General features: G+C 39.1%; 1 protein-coding gene across 10 annotated transcripts in view; it reads left to right on the plus strand.

The window, feature by feature from the left end:
• Positions 1 to 12,822, plus strand: part of LOC126365509 (protein unc-13 homolog 4B) — a 450,988-nt gene extending 438,166 nt beyond the window's left edge. For all 10 annotated transcript variants that reach the window (XM_050008155.1, XM_050008152.1, XM_050008151.1 and 7 more), the window contains 3 exons: positions 10,118 to 10,241; positions 10,322 to 10,518; positions 12,485 to 12,822. In XM_050008155.1, the coding sequence (XP_049864112.1) occupies positions 10,118 to 10,241; positions 10,322 to 10,518; positions 12,485 to 12,576 (413 nt within the window). In that variant the 3' untranslated portion in view covers positions 12,577 to 12,822. The remainder of the gene's footprint in view (positions 1 to 10,117; positions 10,242 to 10,321; positions 10,519 to 12,484) is intronic.
• The last annotated feature ends 8,758 nt before the right edge of the window (positions 12,823 to 21,580 follow it).

A 21,580-nucleotide genomic window follows, 5' to 3' on the forward strand; every position in this document is an offset into this window, starting at 1 on the left:
TCCAGCAACTCCTGCCCGCATTTCTACTCTTTTGGGAATTCAATGCCCACTACCCACTGTGGGAGAGTGTCACTTCAACAGGCAGGGGTCTCCTAATTGATCAACATAGTATGGACCATGATTTGTGTCTCATCAATGATGGTTCCCCTACCCACTTAAGTGCCAGTCATAGCACCTTTACTGCTATCGTTCTCACAATATCCTCCCCTGCCCTCGTGGTTTCCCTACATTGGTCATCCCATGATGACCTTTGTGACAGTGGCCACTTTCCAGTGATTCTATTGTTCCACTGCTGCTCCCAGGCAGACAGACCCCCACACTGGGCATTCCACCAATTGGCCTTTGTATATGTTTGCTGTGCACTTCAACACCTCCCTCTTGAACTCCATTGATGCAGTTGTGCAAGGCATCTCTGCCACTATTCTTGATGCTGCTGGTACTGCTATCCCCCTTTCCACAGGCCCCATTGTCATCGACCAGTACTGTGGTGGACCAAGAATGTTGCAGTCACTGTCCAGGACTGCTGACAGGTGCTGCAGCATTCTAAGCGACACCCTCCACAGACCAACCTCCTTGCTTTTAAGTGTCTCCATGCTAAGACTCATTACCTTATTAAGCAGAGTAAACAGGAATGCTGGGAGCTCTATGTTTCCTCCCAGGGGATGTATGCCTGTTCATCACAGGTTTGGTCCAAGCTACGTAGTCTTCTGGGCCACCAGTGACAGTCAACTGTCTAGGGTGTTAACCTTCAAGGTGTTCTATGCATTGATCCACTGGTTTTCGCAGAACACCTCACAACACACTTTGTGATGGAATCGGCATCTTCTTCCTGTTCTGCTTCCTTTCTCCAGCAGAAATGCAGTGTTGAACAGACCCCCACTGTTTTGTTACACACCCTATAATGAACCCTTCACTGAATGGGAATTCTTGCAGGCTTGTACCTCTTCGCAAGACATGGCCCCAAGCCTGGATTCCATCCACAACCAGATGAGCCAACACTTGGACGTTCCCCATAGGCTGAATGTGGTTCAGGGGTTCCATCACAATGATGAGAGAGTATAGTTATCCCCCTCCTTAAGCCCAGGAAGAACCCAACATCTCTTGACCATTACCACCCAATTAGCCTGATGAATGTTCTTTGTAAACTGCTTGATAGGTTTATTAGCTTCAGATTATGTTGGGTGCTTGAATCTCTGGGCCTTTTGTCCCCGTATCAGTGTTAGTTCCAGACAGGACGCTCTCCAACTGACCATTTACTCAGATTGGAAATAGCCATCCAACCGGCTTTTACTCACTGCTGGCACCTTGTTGCGGTCTTTTTTGACTTGTCTGAGGCATAAGTCATGGCTTTGTGCTATCACATTTTAGTTACCCTCCATGACTGGGGCTTCCTAGGTCCCCTTCAGATTTTTATCCCCGAGTTTTTACCTCACCGGCTCTTCCTGGTTAAAGTTGGCACTTCACTCAAAACCCCTTTGATTCAGAAGAACAGTATCCCACAGGCTTCTGTGCTAAGTAAGTGTCACACTCTTCCTCATTGCCATCAATGGGCTTGTGACCTCTGTTGGGCCTCTGGTTACCCCGGCATTGTACATCGACAATTTTTGAATCTGGTGCAGCTCCCACATGGTAGCATCTGCTGAGCACAGGCTCCAAGGCACCGTCCCATGGGCGTCTGCATGGGCCACATCCCATGGCTTCCAGTTTTCACCCTCCAAAATGAGGGTTATGCATTTTGTCATCGACCCACAGTACACCCCTGTCCAGAACTTTATTTGGATGACCCATTCCTTGATGTTGTAGCACAGTCCAGTCTTAATGCTCTCTGCCTCCTGCCTAACACATCTTGTGGTGTGGGCCATACCACTTTTCTCCATCTTTAGTGTGCTCTGGTCTTGCCCAGACTAGATTATGGTGGTCAGGTTTATGGCTCAGCAGCTCCCTCCACTTTGAAACTGCTTCACCCAGTTCGCCATTGTGGGGTGTGACTGGCTGTTTCTGCCTTTTGCACTAGTCCCATTGATAGTCTCCTCACAGAAGTGGGAATTCCACCTCTACACATACTTTGGAGCCAACTCCTGGTTTCTTACACAATCGCCAACCCATGTACCCCATGATCTTTGCCAATGAGAGACGTCTCCCTCCTGACACCCATACATGCATGGTATTGCCAGTTGGCATGTGTCTCACTTCCGTCTGTTGGGATCTCCATCTCTGCTCACTGGAATGCACCTCATGTCTTTCCTCCCACAACCCCCCATTGGATGGTGCCTGACCATGGATTAGGGCCGATCTTTTCAAGTGTGAGAAAATGCTAAATAGCACATACCCTTGTATTTAATTATTATTATTAATGAGAAGGTGCATAGTGTGCAAATACACTCTTGTATAAACACTTAAGAGTTCAGGGCTCCTTGTAGCATGGACGTCGTAGAATCCTGGGCATTTTTGACGTCTCTTTAAGTATCTATCATTTCATTCTTGTAACTGTATGTACAAATATGGATACATTTTTTGGAGACAGAAAAGTTCTTCTTTAATCTAGTAAAAAATGAAGCATATTTACTACAAATGTAGTATAAAAAATTTAAATTTCAGTACATGGTTGGCAACAAAATTCTGCACAGCTTCTTGTTAGTAGGTATACTTAACAATACTTGCTATTCTGTGGTACAATTTGAAATGCTCTGGCATGTACAGTGGAACACTATACTCAGGGCACCACAATAATGTTTATTTTGTTGAAGACTGTCCACTGGAAAGTTTTGTTTCTTCTTCACAAACTTTACACATTCTTGTGGGGTGCATCTTCTTTTCTGTGGAAGAAATTCTGTCTGAGAAATGCCTTCCTAGAAGACTGTAGTTACACACTTTTGCAGTACTAGCAGTATGTTGGTGTACACTCCCTTTCTTTGCTCACCTAACAGAAGAAGAAAAATTGTTAAATGGCAGCCTTTGTTCTGATTATTTCTTGTTTTATGTTATAAGATGAAACCATTCACTACTGCCCATACAAAAAGTTGGAAAAACAGTTTTGTCCACCATTTAATTTGCCTTGTCTTGAAAGGGTATTGAGATAAGAGTTGCTCATTCCTGTCTACATCTGTATTATTGAGATTGTAGAACAGAATGGCATCAGATTTTATTTTCTTTGTCACCCTAGTTTTGCTAAAAACAACTACTTCTGTTTTTGTGATCTTGTGAAGACTTGACAAACACATACCATCCCTTGTGTCCTTCCACTTTAGATACAATTGTTTCTTCCTTATATCCAGCTTCATGTTGACTACTCTTTGTTCAGGAAGTCCTGTATGATTAGGTATGCACATTCCCACAGTCTTCGTCTTGTTCTCCCACAGAAAATCAGAAAGAGCTGGTGAACTGTAATATCTGGCCATATAAATTGTGTGTCCCTTGCTGATGCAGCCAGAGAAAAGTCTCTGAAACAAGACAGTGACTGAATTGTCTCCCTGCTCTTTCCCTGTATAAACTTCAATGTCTAAAACATATCTTGTCTTCAGATTGCATAAAACAAATAATTTGATCTATAATCGTCAAGTCCTTTTTTTTATACACAAGGAAATTAATTCTTCTCTTGAATCAACACACACCTTTATCAATGATAAGGCATTCCTTGGGAAAGAATGCCTCAGAAAATTGTGAAAGTAAAAGATTTAGGTAATCTCTAATTTTATGCATGGGATCATTGCCAGGTTCATTACTTGGTATGTATGAGGCATTGTCATTTACGTGCAGGCAAAAGAGAGTAACAAAGAATCTATTTCTGACCACAAAAGTTGTGAAAACAGTTATCTGTAGCCCAGTATACACACAGTGTGTGTTTCTTTGTTAGGTGGACATAAATTACAACAGCAAAGAAAAACTAATACTAGTTTACACCAGTTTATGAGCTCCACATGCTTGTGGTGTCATGTTGTTTGAGCTTGTCATGTTATCTGGACAGTGTTTCACATACTTCTTAATTTCTGCCTTGATGAGCTTTACCATTGATGTAGGGGGAAAAATGGAAAAAAAATGTTGACAGGACTGTTGCTGTCATTGACATTTGCCACAAATTCACATTCTTCTTTGAGTTCAAGTAATTTCACATCTGAAGATTTTTCAACACTAAACATCTTGTCTTGCATTGTGGCACTATAGAGGGAACTACATTTGAAGTACCACTTTGATTATTAGGAAGTATGAGGGGAGTTCAACAAGTAATGCAACACGTTTTTTTCTCAGCCAATCTTAGTTGGAAAAAGTGCATATTTTGTTGTGGAACATAATGGAATATTTCCAATTCAGGTCCTGTATAGGTGGTGGCACTATACAGGGCCTTCAAAATGACATATGTAATAGAGGGGCATTCCAAGGAGAGCTGTTGTTTTCTTTTGACGGAAAACCAGAGCATCGCGGATATTCAGAGGCACCTGCAGAATTCTGTGGAGAACTGGCAATGAACAAAGCATGGTGAGTCAGTGAGCAAGGCATCTGTTATCACAACAATGTTGCACAAACGTGGCTGATCTCCTGAGGACTAGCCAGCTGTACACATGACTCTGATGATGGCTCTGGCATCAAAAGTAGAGAGATACCATGTGAACATACAGGCCCTCCCAATAAGGCAACTTAAGGCCATCACATTGAATGCGAATTATGTTGAAAAATAGTGTTTTGTAGCCAAAAGAGTAGGAAATAATATGGTGTATTGCAATTCTGAATGCAACCAATCTGCTTTCAGAAAAAAATGTTACCTTACTTATTGAATGCCCCTCACGAATTACATGCTTCTTGATCTCAGTAATGGTCAAAAACATATTACCAGAAAACGTGTTTCGAGCACAAGGAACCTGTAAAAACTACAGCTGTATGTGACAGTGCTGTGGTTTTGAATAAGTGAGGGTTGTCCTTCAGAATGCTGAAATAGTTTCAGAAACATTCACACAGTGGAAGCACCATGCACAAGCCAGTTCATAGCATGCCAATGCTGAATAGAAGCCTTGAGCACAATGGAAATGACATGAACAGAGGAAGATGGGTGGACCTCTGTCATGGGACACTTGTAGCAGCGCGCCACAAGAGCTGAACTCGGACCTTCCACAGAAAATATTAAGACAGTTATAAGAGCAGATATGCTGAACTTAGCTTCTTAATTAGCTGTGTGTTTACTTTATGTTAACTGTTTTTACTCTTTAAAGATACTGAAAAATCATTTAGGTAGTTTACCAAAAAGTGTACTTGGTACCAGTCCTTCACATGTTATGTTCCACCATTATGAGTTTAGTTTCATGCCTATGATATAGTCTGTCAGTGAAATCCCCTGGTACCTCTTAGGAGGTAAGACTGTGTCCTTCAAAGAAGAATATCACGCCATTAAATTTTAGTTTGCAAAGTACATTTTGTGATCCATTCCTAATTGTTTTTGTTTTATTTTTAAGCATGTTTCACATTTTAAGCACATTTCACTTGTTGCACTGTTTAGTAACCAAGTGGAGAATTTTTACATAATTAGTAGTAATGGAGATTCAAATCTTCACTAAAGCATTTCCTCTGTCTTTCTCAAGATCCATCCCTAATCTTTACTTCTATTTAACTTTCCTCCTTTTTTTAAATTGAAAACAAGGGGAACACCACCTCAACACCTTTAATGTGGAACAGAGCCAAGGTGGTGGATCCATTATGCTCTGGGGAACATCCACATGGGCATGCATGACCCATTGGAGCTCATAAAGGACACCACAATGGCCAAAGCGCAGACCATGTACACCGTTTCATGATCATCATGTTTCCCAAAGGCATTGGCATTTTTCAGCAAGATAATGTACGATGTCACAAGGCCAAGAGTGTGATGGAGGAACACAGTGGTGAGTTCCTGTTGATGTGCTGACCCCCCCCCCCCCCCCCCAACTTTCCAGATCTGAACCCGTTCAAACACATCTGGGATGTAATTAACTGTGGCGTCAGCGCTCATAGCTCCTCTTCCCAGAATTTACAGGAATTAGGTGGCTTGTGTGTGTAGATATGGTGCCAACTCCCTCCAGCGACCTACCAAGGCCTCATTGCTTCCATGCCATGATTCATTGCCACTGTTATCCATGCCAAAGGTGGCATAATGTTCTGACTGATAAGTGTATACAACACTAGAGGGAAAGACACCCCTTGAAATGAACTGTTTCACTTACTCACAAAGCCTGTTTGCTAAAGACTCAAGTTATGGGGAATAAAGAAATGAACACACCACAAAAAGGAAGCCCCCAGAAAGGATCTGGAGATGACAATAATAATAGAAATTGTTATGAGAAAAAGTTTTGCAAAATAAATTTGGAGTACAGTAACACATGACTAAGAGGGATAAAAAGGAAGAAAGAGGAAATATATTTACAAAGTTTTGAAATTGGATTGTGAAAAAGAATTACTAAAATTAGGTCAGTAGGCAGAGAATGAAATTTTCAGAAGAGTGGAAGAAACAAGAAATCTACTAAGGAAAATAAAAGAAAGGAGCCAATTGGATTGCACATATTATGATTAAAAAAAAACCTCTTCACTGAAATTTATTGAAGGAAATCAGAGGAGCTAGAAGGAACTGATGTTGATGAGGGTTGTTGTTGTTGTTGTCTTCAGTCCTGAGACTGGTTTGATGCAGCTCTCCATGCTACTCTAGCCTGTGCAAGCTGCTTCATCTCCCAGTACCTACTGCAACCTACATCCTTCTGAATTTGCTTAGTGTACTCATCTCTCGGTCTCCCTCTACGATTTTTACCCTCCACGCTGCCCTCCAATGCTAAATTTGTGATCCCTTGATGCCTCAAAACATGTCCTACCAACCGATCCCTTCTTCTAGTCAAGTTGTGCCACAAACTTCTCTTCTCCCCAATCCTATTCAATACCTCCTCATTAGTTACGTGATCTATCCACCTTATCTTCAGTATTCTTCTGTAGCACCACATTTCGAAAGCTTCTATTCTCTTCTTGTCCAAACTAGTTATCGTCCATGTTTCACTTCCATACATGGCTACACTCCAAACAAATACTTTCAGAAACGACTTCCTGATACATAATTCTATATTCGATGTTAACAAATTTCTCTTCTTCAGAAACGCTTTCCTTGCCATTGCCAGTCTACATTTTATATCCTTTCTACTTCGACCATCATCAGTTATTTTGCTCCCCAAATAGCAAAACTCCTTTACTACTTTAAGTGTCTCATTTCCTAATCTAATTCCCTCAGCATCACCCGATTTAATTTGACTACATTCCATTATCCTCGTTTTGCTTTTGTTAATGTTCATCTTATATCCTCCTTTCAAGACACTGTCCATTCCGTTCAACTGCTCTTCCAAGTCCTTTGCCGTCTCTGACAGAATTACAATGTCATCGGCGAACCTCAAAGTTTTTACTTCGTCTCCATGAATTTTAATACCTACTCCAAATTTTTCTTTTGTTTCCTTTACTGCTTGCTCAATATACAGATTGAATAACATCGGGGAGAGGCTACAACCCTGTCTCACTCCTTTCCCAACCACTGCTTCCCTTTCATGCCCCTCGACTCTTATTACTGCCATCTGGTTTCTGTACAAATTATAAATAGCCTTTCGCTCCCTGTATTTTACCCCTGCCCCCTTTAGAATTTGAAAAAGAGTATTCCAGTCAACATTGTCAAAAGCTTTCTCTAAGTCTACAAATGCTAGAAACGTAGGTTTGCCTTTTCTTAATCTTTCTTCTAAGATAAGTTGTAAGGTCAGTATTGCCTCACGTGTTCCAACATTTCGATGGAATCCAAACTGATCCTCCCCGAGGTCTGCATCTACCAGTTTTTCCATTCGTCTGTAAAGAATTCGCGTTAGTATTTTGCAGCCGTGGCTTATTAAACTGATAGTTCGGTAATTTTCACATCTGTCAGCACCTGCTTTCTTTGGGATTGGAATTATTATATTCTTCTTGAAGTCTGAGGGTATTTCGCCTGTCTCATACATCTTGCTCACCAGCTGGTAGAGTTTTGTCATGACTGGCTCTCCCAAGGCCGTCAGTAGTTCTAATGGAATGTTGTCTACTCCGGGGGCCTTGTTTCGACTCAGGTCTTTCAGTGCTCTGTCAAACTCTTCACGCAGTATCGTATCTCCCATTTCGTCTTCATCTACATCCTCTTCTATTTCCATAATATTGTCCTCAAGTACATCGCCCTTGTATAAGCCTTCTATATACTCCTTCCACCTTTCTGCCTTCCCTTCTTTGCTTAGAACTGGGCTGCCATCTGAGCTCTTGATATTCATACACGTGGTTCTCTTCTCTCCAAAGGTCTCTCTAATTTTCCTGTAGGCAGTATCTATCTTACCCCTAGTGAGATAAGCTTCTACATCCTTACATTTGTCCTCTAGCCATCCCTGTTTAGCCATTTTGCATTTCCTGTCGATCTCATTTTTGAGACGTTTGTATTCCTTTTTGCCTGCTTCATTTACTGCATTTTTATATTTTCTCCTTTCATCAATTAAATTCAATATTTCTTCTGGTACCCTCTAGCAGCCCTCGTCCAGCAACTGTTATCAGATTGATGGCTTATCTTTCATACCAAGAAGCAAAAGAATCTGCTAAGATGACATGAAGGGCAGACTTTGATGATCACTTGATAATGATGTCTGCTTCCAGTGCATAATTAACAATTACGCTGCTTTGGTATAGTTATACCTTGCCTGAAAAAACATTAAAGCAACCAGAATGAGGGGAGGAATCAAAGTGTAACTTAAGGAGTTATTTCAGTGATTACAGAGAACTGTCAGCATTCACAATGAACTTGGCAGTGTGAGTCTACTTTCCAATATGACACTGCACCACCTCTGGCCAGGATGCATGTGTTGATTCAGATGGGAAGGGTATCATAAAGCCTTTGCATTTTCTCCTGAGGCAAACTGGCCCACAACTTTTGCAATTTGGCCTTTGTCATAGATAATTCCACTGTTATGGAGTTGATACCTGAACTGGTTCCACATATGTTCTATTGGGGATAGAGCTGGGGATATTGCAGATGATAGGAGTACCTCAGCATCACACAAACAGTTTGTACAAATACATCTCATGTGGACAAGCATTGTCTTGCTGAAAACTGGCACCATGATACTGTCACATGAGATGGAACTAAGATGATGCAGAACATCCATGACATACAGACGTGTCATCATAGTTCGCTCTATCACAACCAGTCACCACCTGAAGTCATAAACAGTGTCCCCCACTATGATGCCAGGGGTAACACTGCTGTGCCTCTTCAAAACAGTAAAAGAATGGGTTATTTTCCCAGGTTACTATGATAGCCATCAACAGTGTTCATCTGGAGCAGTGCACAACTGTAATTCATCACTGAGCATAATGCAATGCCATTCATCAATGGTTCATGCTTTCCTCTCATGGCATGATTCTAAATGCATCTTTGTGTCGAGGTGTTAATGGCAGTCTATGCATAGGATGGTAATTCCATAGTATGGTTGCGTAGTATGATGTGCAATGACACAGAATGTTGCAGGGAGACCATTGCAGTTCTTGGATGGCTGGTACACATGTGAAAGCATTACAGAATGTGGTGCACAGTACAGCAATCCTCCCTTGTGGCCTGTCATCATCAGCAGGAACCTTGATGTTGAGTATGAGTAGCATGATGAGAGACAAATGGAGACCCACAATGAGGCTTTTTCAAATTCTGACAATTGCTGATAATGCTGTATCACATAAGTATGCATCTTCATCTCCATTACAATGATAACCCAAACAACACTTAAACATGAACAACATTAATGCACTCTGGTTGCTGTTCTGCCTGTTACAGAGAACTGCAGTCTAATCATTTACATAACAATTGGTGTTTACATGAACAAAGTTACACTGACATTAGACCATGACTATAGGTACTTCATCTTTTTTGTCAGGCAGCGTAGGTGTCTGTGGTACTGAGGAATATTTTTATTTCAGTTTTCCCTCAAAATTTTATCATAACTGAAACAAAATACTGCCATTTGATTTAGTCCTTTGGTATTCATTTGATTAAACATTATTTGACACTTTTTCCTTGTGTATTATTGTCAAATATAATCTCATAAGTATATCGAACTGTTAAAATTTCTTTCAGGTTCCTGTGACCCTTATGTAAAGATACACTTACTGCCAGAGGAAAAATTTGGTAATGTAACCAAGCCAAGAACAAAAACACACAAGAAAACAGTTTTTCCATTATATGATGAAACATTTACTATGTAAGTAAAATGATGGCACTTTTGTTAGAGGTATATACTTAAGATATTCTGATATTACTGAACATTATTTTGTATTTCAGAAATTTAACACCAGAGCAACAAGGAATCAAAAATGGTATTGTACATTTTGTGGTTAAAGATCAAGACTTCATTGGGGCAAATCAGTTTATCGGTGAAGCATACATTGCATTTGCAGATGTTCCACGTACTGACATGACAAAAGGGCTTGAGGAACTGGAGCAGATTCATCTCAAGTTGAGCAGACCAACTCGATTTGGTAGGCTACAGAATGATCTCTTTTATTTTAGTTTTTCAATATTTTATAATAAAAATTACTGTTAAAAAAGCACATCTGTTTTAAAAGGCATGCCTCCGAACATATTTCTCTTACTGTGTTGAGTAATAAGCTTATTTTTACGACACCTCTAACACAACAGGTAAACATAGGAATTGTTCCTTGGAAAAGGATGTAACAGATTTTCTTCCTACTTATTTCAAACCCTGAGTTTTTGCCCAGTCTCTAATTACCTTGTAATGAATGGCATGTCAAACTTTAATGTTCCTTTTTTCTTTAAACTTCATTACTTCACTTTATAGTATTATATGAATTAATTGTCACTTGACAGCATGCAGGCTGGACTGCTGCCAACAACAATATACCAATGCACAAACATTTGTTCCTTCCAATTCTCAAGTTGGGATATTTATCATATTTTGATAATTTCACCTAATTCAGTAAAAAATAAAAATATAACTAGAGAACTAATTAAAATTAAAAGGTAATTTTAATATGAGTAGAGAAATTTTAGAGATCTGAACCACATGTGACTTCCAGATTTTTGAGATTTTTGTAAGAGAGAGGGACTTTGAAATTTTTTATTGCCACATAGAGTGGCAACATAGGGTGTCATTCCTGAGTGACTGTAGGAGAATATTACATGACTTAGACAACATTTGTAGTTGGTGTCATGAATGGAAGCTAGCTCTAAACTTAGAGAAAAGTAAGTAATGCAGATGAGAAGGAAAAACAATCATGCAATGTTCGAACAAAGTATTAGTAATGTGCTACTTGACACAGTCTAGGTGTAGAGTTGCAAAGTGATATGAAATGGATTGAGCATATAAGAATTGTAGTAGGGAAGGCAAATGGTTGTCTTTGGTTTATTGGGAGAAATTTAGGAAAGTGTGGTTCAGTTGTAAAGAAGACCACATATGGGACACTGGTGTGACCTGTTCTCGAGTAGTGCTCAAGTGTTTGGATTCACAGCAGGTCAGATTGAAGGAAGAAATTGAAGCAAACTAGAGGCAGGCTGCTAACTTTGCAATTGGTAAGTCTGAACAACATTCAAGTATTACAGAGATGTGTCAGGAACTCAAATGGGAATCCATGGAGGGAAGGTGACGTTCTTTCAAAGGGCCGCTATTGAGGAAATTTAGAAAACTGGTATCGGAAGTTGACTGCAGAACAGTTCTACTGCCACCAACACACATTTCGTGTAAACACTGTGAAGATAAAATAAGAGAAATTAGGGTTTGTACGCAGGCATATAGATTGTCAATTTTCCCTCACTCTGTTTGCAAGTGGAACAGGAAAGGAAATAACAAGCACTAGAACAGGGGACCCTAGCCGTACACTGTATGGTCGCTTGCAGATGGTGTAGATGCCAGGACACCCCCTCCCATCCCCCCAAGTTCTCAGAGAAAGGAAGAAAAAAGAAAAAAAATGAACAGTATAGTCAGGTATTATTCTTCCAAGAAAATGATTTAAAAGTTGACATTACACAGGTTTTTAACAGTGTAAGAATTGGAATTTCTACTTACACACACATTATTGTATGGGTGCTCTTGTGTATATGTAGAGCGAGTTATGTGGTAGCTGCTTGCTGGCAGGAATGTCACAGCTTTCTCCCTTAAATGTCAGATATTTAAATAACTTAAATAAAATGTATCACTAATTAAAATTAAAACTGTAGCTGTTTTGTGTAGTTACGAGGAACACATGTTAGTTGTATGAAACATTCTGACAGTGTGCATAAAAATTTTACAGCAAAGATGTTATATAAAGTTTTTAATAACAGGTGCAATTGATTCTGATGTGGTTCATTCATTTCTTTAAAACCAGCTTATGAAAATTTAGCTCTGCAATGCCTGTATCTATTTATATGCTAGTATCTATTGCTTCCTAAATTTGGTATATTACTCTGGAAACTTTTTACAAAGAATATTTATTTATTTATTTTCAGAGTCAAGAGTTCTGAGAGCTTTGGAGAACAGACAAGAAAAACTGGCAAAAGATTTTATTAAGAAGCAAAAGGCAAAGATAATTGACAACTAAATTATAATCCATCCAAATCTTTAGGGCTGAAGTGGTAGCTACATGTGATAAAATAACTTCATTTGGTGGTGCCATGATAAACTGATGTACTGTAAAAACTTGTTCATTTATGAACTTTTTTGTGACTTTATTGAAAGTCTTATTTTGTACAAATTTGTACCTTGAATGTATTTAAGAACTTTTGTAAAGACTGCAATGTATATATATTTATAACTAGATAGAATAAATGTTACAGCATTTTTTAAAGATGTGTATGTTGAAGCCCAACCTTAAAAATTATTGATATTGTGAAACTGATACTTAAAAACATCGTTTGTGGTATTATATATCACCATGTACAAGCAGTACTTTAAATTTGTTTTCATTTTTTTTTTTTTTTACTGGTTTAGCACATACTGCCACAAATTCCTATCCTGTAACAAGGTCTCTGTCACAGAATATCACTTGCACCATATGTTCTCACACATTTGTTGGATGTGTTCCACTCTTCCCTTACAATTTTTACTCTTGACAGCTGCTCTTGGTATTGTGGAAATTATTCCCTGATGTGGTAACACGTCATATGAACCTGTCTCCTCTTCTTTCCAGTCTTTCTCATGTGTTTCTTTCCTCAATGATTGTGTGTGTAGGCTCCTCATTCCTAATGCTGTCAATTCACCTAATTTTCAACATCCTTATATGATACCACACCCCGGATGCTTCAGTTCTCTTCTTTTCTGGTTTTCACACATTTCATGATTCGCTACCATACATGTTGTGCTCCAAATGCACATTATCATAAATATTATCCTCAAATTATCTCTGATGTTTGATGCTAGGAAATTTCTTTTGGACAAGACTGCCCACTTTGGTGGTGCTAGTAACTTGGTTTTGACCCAGTGAGAAACTGTTGAACATGACAGTGCCATAAGATGCAGGATTAGAGATATAACATTAATAGTAAACACACTATAGTTTTCAATAAAATCACCAGAATTGAATACTACATTGAAATAGTAACTTTTGTGCAATATTACCACTCAGTGGGTGAATGTGTGTTAATCTACATGAACCTTTTATTGAGAAGTCAGTCACTAGCTTGTTTGACACTTCCCACTACAAAGATGTTACATGGTTAATAATGTGCATGAGACAAATTCATACTTACCAAAATAGTTACTTTCTGTACAAATGCTAAACCCAACATAAGTGTTACATGATTGCTTGTCGGTCACAAACTTTTAGGTATATAGAAGTTGTGTGTATAATATTGGGATGAAGACATTGACTCAAGATGTTAACTTGACAAATGGATCCTGGAAACTAGAGATTTTTGGTTGAGGTGGGCTATTTAAAGATTGGCACACAGGTATTTGTTATTCTCAATCTACATAATGTTTTTAAAATGAGCTAGGATGGATTTAACTGGACTAAAAGTCCCAACCGATATTTAGTTCATGGAATATGTAGAAGGTTAGTAAATTATCAAAGTATATAAAACCATCTTATGTGTCTGTGTTTGTAATACCTTACATAGGTAAGGCTTCTGTCTTGAAAATTATTTAACATTATGTTAAATTATTCAAAATCATTATTAGTGGTATAATCAGTCAGTGACAGTTGTCAACTGATTCAGAAAATAGTACAGTATAGCACAGTATCAATGTTCATAACCTGGTAAGCCCAAGAGTAAACTTGGCACTGGAAAATTGTGAACATCTGAGCTTTAAATGTCAGTTAGCTTCTAAGTATGTTCTCAGAATGAGTGGAATGAGTGTTTTTGAATGGATACTGGCAATATTTCAGATTCTGCCAATCAGTTCAAAATGTTTTTCCATATGTATTGTTGTAGAACTTTCAGTCAGCCAAAACTTTTCATTACTCAAACTTTTAGTAAAACTGAAAGCATCACTGAAATAAACAAGTTCAGTATAACCAACTGGATAATAAATTTAAGTAAAACTCGTTTCAATAACACTACATATTTCATACACAGAGAGAAAAAAAAAAAAAAAGAAAAGAAAATACCACCACCAAAGCGGTTCAGTAGCTCTCACACTTACTTCTCCTTGCTATCTTTGAGACTCTGTGGATGATAATTTTCCAAAAGTATGATGTTATGTCTCCAGTTTCATAGATTCTGTATACCAAATGGAATATTCATTCGGTTGCCAATTACTTCAATAATATTAGAAATTCTGAAGAAATGTTATGTTTCTTCTGCCTTATTTGATTGCAAGTCTTTCAAAACTGGGTTAAATTCTCATTCTAATACTGGATCCTCTGTCTTTCATATCAACTCTCACTTATTTTTTTCCATTACATTATCAGACACTTTCTCATCCACATAGAGGCCTTCAATGCTCTCTCTCCTTTGCTTTTCACAACGGAATTTACATTGTCATGTTTAATGTTGATGCCCTGGTTTTTAATTTCATCAAAGCTTGTTATGAGTTACAAAAACCATTTCCTTTTGATTTCCTCACATTTTTCCTGCAGCCATTTCACCTTCACTACTGTGCACTTCATATTATGGCACTACTAAATGACATACAAGATCTGATCAAAAAATTCCAGAACATAATTTTGTGTCAATGGTGTGTTGGGAATGAAATGCAGTTGTCATTACTGCTCATGCCTGTGTTTAATGTGTAACTGCCAGAAGCTTCATTGTTATATGTCTGTTAGTTATTGTTCAGTGCTGTGTCACACAGTTTGCAAATTTTGAGATGGCAGAGTTAAAGGACCAATGCGTCTGCATTAAATTTTGTGTGAAACTTAGGAAAACCTTTACAGAGACACACCAAATGATGCAGAAAGCCTATGGTGATGTGTGCTTAAGCCTTACTCAGTATTACAAATGGTTCACGTGGCTTGGAAATGCTGGATGGAAGTAAAAAATGACCCTCGTTCAGGAAGCCCATTGACACCTACCTATGATGCTCATGTCAGGAATGTTAGCAAAATTGTGCAACCCAATCGAAGATTGACTCTCAGAGAGTGCAGAAGAATGTAACATTTCAGTTGACTCATGTCATGAAATCCTGACACAGCATCTTGGAATGCATTGTGTTGTCAACAAGTTGGTTCCATGGCACTAGTCAAGATCATAATGTCCTTCACCTTCCAATCATGAAGAACTTTTGGATTGTGAAAATGAGAACGAGACGTTCCTTAAGAGAATCATAATTGGTGATGAGACTTGGGGCTACAGTTATGACGTTGAGACCAAGATTCAATATTCACAATGAGTCGTGGAAGTTTCTCAAAGGCCAAAAAAAAGCTCATCATGTCAGGTCAAATGTCAAAGCCATGCATAGTTTTCTTTGACTTTGAGGAATTAGTTCGTCATGAATTTGTGCTACTCTGACAAACTGTTAATCAATTTACAATCGGGACATATTGCAATGCCTGTGAGAAAATGTGAGAAGAAAACAACATTAAATGTGGTGAGACAGTTCATGGCTCTTGTATCATGATAAAGCACCTACACATTCATCACTGTTGATGCATGACTATCGCACAAAAAACGAAATCACTATGCTGCTTTATGATCCGTTCTATCCAGACCTGTGGATTTTTTTTAAAGTTTCCAAAGCTGAAAACACTGTTGAAAATACAAAAATTTGCTATGATAGACTAGAAAAAAGAAATTTGCAGACGGTGTTCCGTGTGATCCAGCAAGAGGCATACCAAGACTGCCTCTGGAAATGTAAGTGGAACTGGAAGTGGTGTATCAATTGTGGAGGTGAGTATTTTGAAGGAGATCATGCAGTATGGGTGAGAGGTAAGTATATAAAAATTTTGTAGTCAGTCTCAGAATTTTTTGAACAGAGATCATACTTGTGTGTCCCTGTCTTTTCCAGAACATTTCTGTTCTTCCTTTTTTTGTTTATCAGTTAAAGTATTTCTTCTTCTGCCCAGGATATTTTTGCAGTTACCTTCCTTGTTTTTATGCACATCATCTGTGATTGCCATTCTCAAAGATGTTCATACCTCTTCAACTGAAATATCTGTTGTAGTATCTATTATCACTGAAGCTATAACCTTACAGAACTCTAAACGCATCTCACCATTCATCAGTCCTCCTATTCCCATACTGATTCTTCTGGATGACTCATAAACTTTAGTGTATTCTTCATTATACTTCATTGTGGTCCAAATCTATATCCTCTCCTGGTTGTGTCTTACAATCAAGTACTGATATCAAAATTGCCTTCTGTCTATGATGTAATCCATCCAGAATCTTCCCTTGTCTGTATGTCTTTTCCAAGTATACCTCCTTATCTTAGTATTTTTGAACAGTATATCTACCATTTTAAGTTGAAATTTATCAGAGAACTTAATTAGTTTTTATCTTTTCTCATTCCTACTAAGTAGTCCATATTCTCCAGTAACTCGTTGTTCTAATCTTTCCCCACAACCACTTTCCAGTCCTCTATGGTTATTAGAATATCATCTCCCTTCATATACTAAATTACCTATTCAATATCCTCATAGCTTCTCCTTCTCTCTTCATCTTCTGCTTGTGATGTTACCAATTATATCTGAACTACTGTTATTGAAGTTGTTTTGCTGTTAATTATGATAACAACCCTATTGCAGAACTGCTTGCAGTAGCTCACTGTCTACCCTACCTTCCTATTCATAATGAATCATGCTCCCATTAAACCATTTTTTGTTGCCCTATATTTATCTGACCAGAAATCATTTCCTTTCCATTTACCCTATATATATAGATTAAGTCTTAGCAGATTTTCTAGCTTTGCTATCAAATTAAAACTTTTGACATTCTGTGCTCCTATTTGCAGAATGTTACCTTTTTGTTGGTTATTCATACTTTTTCACGTGGGCAGCTACCTCTTGGCAGTTTCCTCCCAGAGATCTGACTGGCAGACTAATCTGTAGTCTTTCACCAATGGAGAGATCATGATGCCACTTTTTCAGTTACAGGCCATGGGTCCTATATGTACACAAAACATCTTCAATGCAGCAATTTATGTTGCCTTCTGCAACATCATGCTGTTGATCATTGCCAATTGTTCTGCTTTTAGTTGCAATATCTCACCCCCAAGTGCAGTAGGGCATCCCAAACGCGTGTCCACTCTTCCACAGGCCATTGGCTGAATGAGGGTAACTCCTTATACCTGAAGTGCTTGACCATGATAACTAATGATTTCTATTCAAAGCGTAAGCAGTGGTTGGGATCAAATCTGGAGGCACTGATGTTTTGATTGATAGTCAAAGATGCTACACCCTGACCACTGGTGCGTACAATACAGTTAATTTTCCAAGTAACAAGTATGATAGTGTGACCCTTCTTGCTGCTACCACATTCACGCATGGTGGGTTAAATACTCTAGAGGGCTATTACTGCACTGGAGGTGCACAAATTCCACTTTTAACTTATCCATGCTTCCCTGTAAGTCAGGTTGGCAAGCTGCCGCACATTATCAGCAGAATGGGTATACTGCTTTGCTCCCAACCAGGCCAAGCTATGCCCAACCTAAGCAGGGTAAAGGCTTCTTTTTCTTGCTAGCCTGTCTTCCTGCTATATGCCACACTAGGTAGCAGTTTATTCTATATGCTTTCACTGTAGTATTATAAGTAGGGTTTGGAAGTTTGTGAAAATACCCCAAGTATCAGAAGGCGACACTCGGTGAAATTCATTTTGTGTCATTGTAGAACACAGAATGGTGGATTTAGTTTGCCTCTTTTCCCTTTTTTGCTTATTTATTTATTTCCATATGAACAGTTTCCTCTGCACCTTCACCTTCTTTTGACTAGTACTAACTACGCTAGCTACTCTCAATTCGAACCATCAGGACACTGCTAATGCATGTTTTCTGTAGTGAGGAGAACCATTTCATAGAGATCCTTTGCTCCTAAGATCCTGAAGATGTCTATTATATGGCAACATCAACTAAAGTAAGATTTTGGAATTCTAGTTTCTGTAACATTAATGTGTTCCAGGCAAATATGGCCCTATTACTAACAATTTCAATAACTTCTTCCAAGATTTGTATTGCATGTTCACTGAATTCATTCTCAGACGCCAGAATAGTTTATTCTAAATTCCCCTTACACATTTTAGCTAACATGAAGCTTGTTTTTCATGTAACGTTCATCTAAAAGGCATGTGTCTGAAAGTTTTCTTTCATACTAAGCTTTCTTTGCACTATTTTGCATACCATCAGAATGTGGTTCTTGGTATACACTGTGTGATATTTTTTCCTATTTCAGTCAATGTTTGCCCTAAATTCTGAAAGCACATATACTGTCAAATGGCCTCAAGTCCTTAGCACACATTTCCACACCCTTGCCAGCCACTTAGTCTTTGTCCTCTTTCAAAATATTTATGGAGTTAGGAAACTACTAGTGAAGTTTACAAACATGTCTTAACATACTCGCACTAGTGAAATTTACAAACATGTCTTAACATACTCAACTGTTTACTAACTTTTTACGCAATTTGCATTACAAGACACCTACAGATTTATATGAAGCTGCCTCAAATGCATGAGAACTTTTCTCCTGTTGGCTCAGTTTCATGACTGGTACATATTCTGTAATTTTTAATTTCTCCTAAATCTCCTTTAAGTTTGATTTGTTCATTTTTTTGCTCCCACTGTTATGGTAAATGGAAATGCCATGTGGCTAGGGCCTCTCGTTGGGTAGACCCTTTGATTGGTGCAAGTCTTTCGAGTTGATGCCACTTCAGAAACTTGCATGTCGATGGGGATGAAATGATGATGATAACGGCAACACAACACCCAGTCCCTAAGCCAAGAAAATCTCCAACCCACCCAGGAATTGAACCCAGGCCGGTAGGCACAACGTTCCGTCACGCTGACCACTCAGCTACCAGTGGCAGACACTGTTGTGGTAAATGACTTGCAGTGAAACTACCTACACAAACACATAACTGGCTAGTCACATTGGATTGATAATGCAACCTGTTGGCAGGTGCAGCAGGCTTAGCGCATCCTGTGAAGCTTGACAGGCTAGCAGAAACCAAAGTTGGCCTGCTTTAACCATTGTGCTTCAGGAGCCTACATATGTACTCTCGTGTCTCTATTGTGGCAGGTTTAGCTACTTTAATGGTTGTGGTGGGAGATAGGGGCAGGCAGGCTGGAAGGAGAATTTGCACATCTCTGTGCTTCACTCAAAAACTTGCACTATTTTGAAAAGATGTGAAGTTATGAGTCCTCAATCCAATCTATACAACTCAGTCAACCACTACACAGTTTCTGTATTTGGCTCATGGAAGACATGCAGGTTGTACTACAGTATGTAGTGACATTCACAAGGTAAGAATTTACTTAAGAACAGTTTGAGATAGACCAGCGTTCACTGACAGCAGCAATTCCTGTCAGATTTGAAACCAATTCTCGTTGAAAATTCATAATATTCATCTCTGACCTCTGTCAGTTACATATTTTTATGACTACTGTCTTTATGCTTTATTACATGGCTGTGAGTGAAACACCCTCAGTTGTAGAAATCTTGGATGGAGTGAATTAATACCACTTAAAAACTGAGCAACTTCATTCACAAAGTGTGTAGAAAACTACAGCATCCATCCGTTTCCACATGGGTTACATGCTGGTAGCATTTTCCTTCAAAATTGTTTCCTGGAGCTTAAATTCGTTTCTAGCAGTGTGGATGGCAATGTGCTTTCTTGCTTGCACCACCACCACCACCACCGCCACCACCACGCTGCACAGTTTCCATTCCTTTACATCTCCATTTCATGTATATTCTTGGTAATCTTCTTGTTTTCCATTCTCTCCACTTACCTTCACCCTCTTAGACTTTATATTTCTGTCCTGCTCTGCAAGGTTCCTCTTTCACTCCATGGGTGCATGAATGGCTAAACGTCTTTTTTTTTTTCCCCCCCGGATGAGTCCAGGTTCTGTTTACAGCATCATGATGGTTGCATCCGTGTTTGGCGACATTGCATTGAACGAACATTGGAGGCATGTATTTGTCATCTTCATACTGGTGTATCACCTGGTGTGATGGTATGGGGTGCCATTGGTTACACGTCTCGGTCACCTCTTGTTCGCATTGACGGCACTTTGAACAGTGGACGTTACATTTCAGATGTGTTACAACCCGTGGCTCTACCCTTCATTTGATCCCTGCAAAACCCTACATTTCAGCAGGATAATGCATGACCGCATGTTTCAGGTCCTGTACGGGCCTTTCTGGTTACAGAAAATGTTCAACTGCTGCCCTGGCCAGCACATTCTCCAGATTTCTCACCAATTGAAAACGTCTGGTCAATGGTGGCCAAGCCGAACCGAGCAACAATACGCCAGTCACTACTCTTGATAAACTGTGGCATTGTGTTGTAGCTGCATGGGCAGCTGTATCTGTACCCGCCATCCAAGCTCTGTTTGACTCAATGCCCAGGCGTGTCAAGGCCGTTATTATGGCTACAGGTGGTTGTTCTGGGTACTGATTTCTCAGGATCTATGCACCCAAATTGTGTGAAAATGTAATCACATATCAGTTCTAGTAAAATATATTTGTCCAATGTATACCCATTTATCATCTGCATTTCTTCTTGCTGTACTAATTTTAATGGCCAATAGTGTATCTTCAGTGTCTCTTTGTTATTAATCTCATTCCCATTTTTATCTATCATTGTTGCATCCTCTCTCAAGCCTTTTATCTCAATTTTGACCTTTCCATACAGAACTTTCTTACTTCCTCTACTATCTTCCTCAATCATCTTTTTACATTCTTCCATCTGCTTTCTTCTCTTCTCAGCCACTGTCTTATTTCCCTCATTTTTCTTTTACTTATGTGCCCCTTGCTAATTCAGTCCTTTCTTGGAATCACAGTGTGACAGCCTTGTTCTTTCTTCCCACTACCTTGCTGACTCATTCCATCATGGTTGCTCATTCCACCATTTTCTGCCACTTGTCTTCAGCATACCGCTGCTGCAGCTTCTGCCATAACCCTTTTAAATTCATAAATTTAGACAGCATTTTCCACAAGAGAACACTGACCTGGT

The sequence above is a fragment of the Schistocerca gregaria genome, chromosome 1 (genome assembly GCF_023897955.1).
Source record: "Schistocerca gregaria isolate iqSchGreg1 chromosome 1, iqSchGreg1.2, whole genome shotgun sequence".
NCBI classification, from domain to species: domain Eukaryota; kingdom Metazoa; phylum Arthropoda; class Insecta; order Orthoptera; family Acrididae; genus Schistocerca; species Schistocerca gregaria.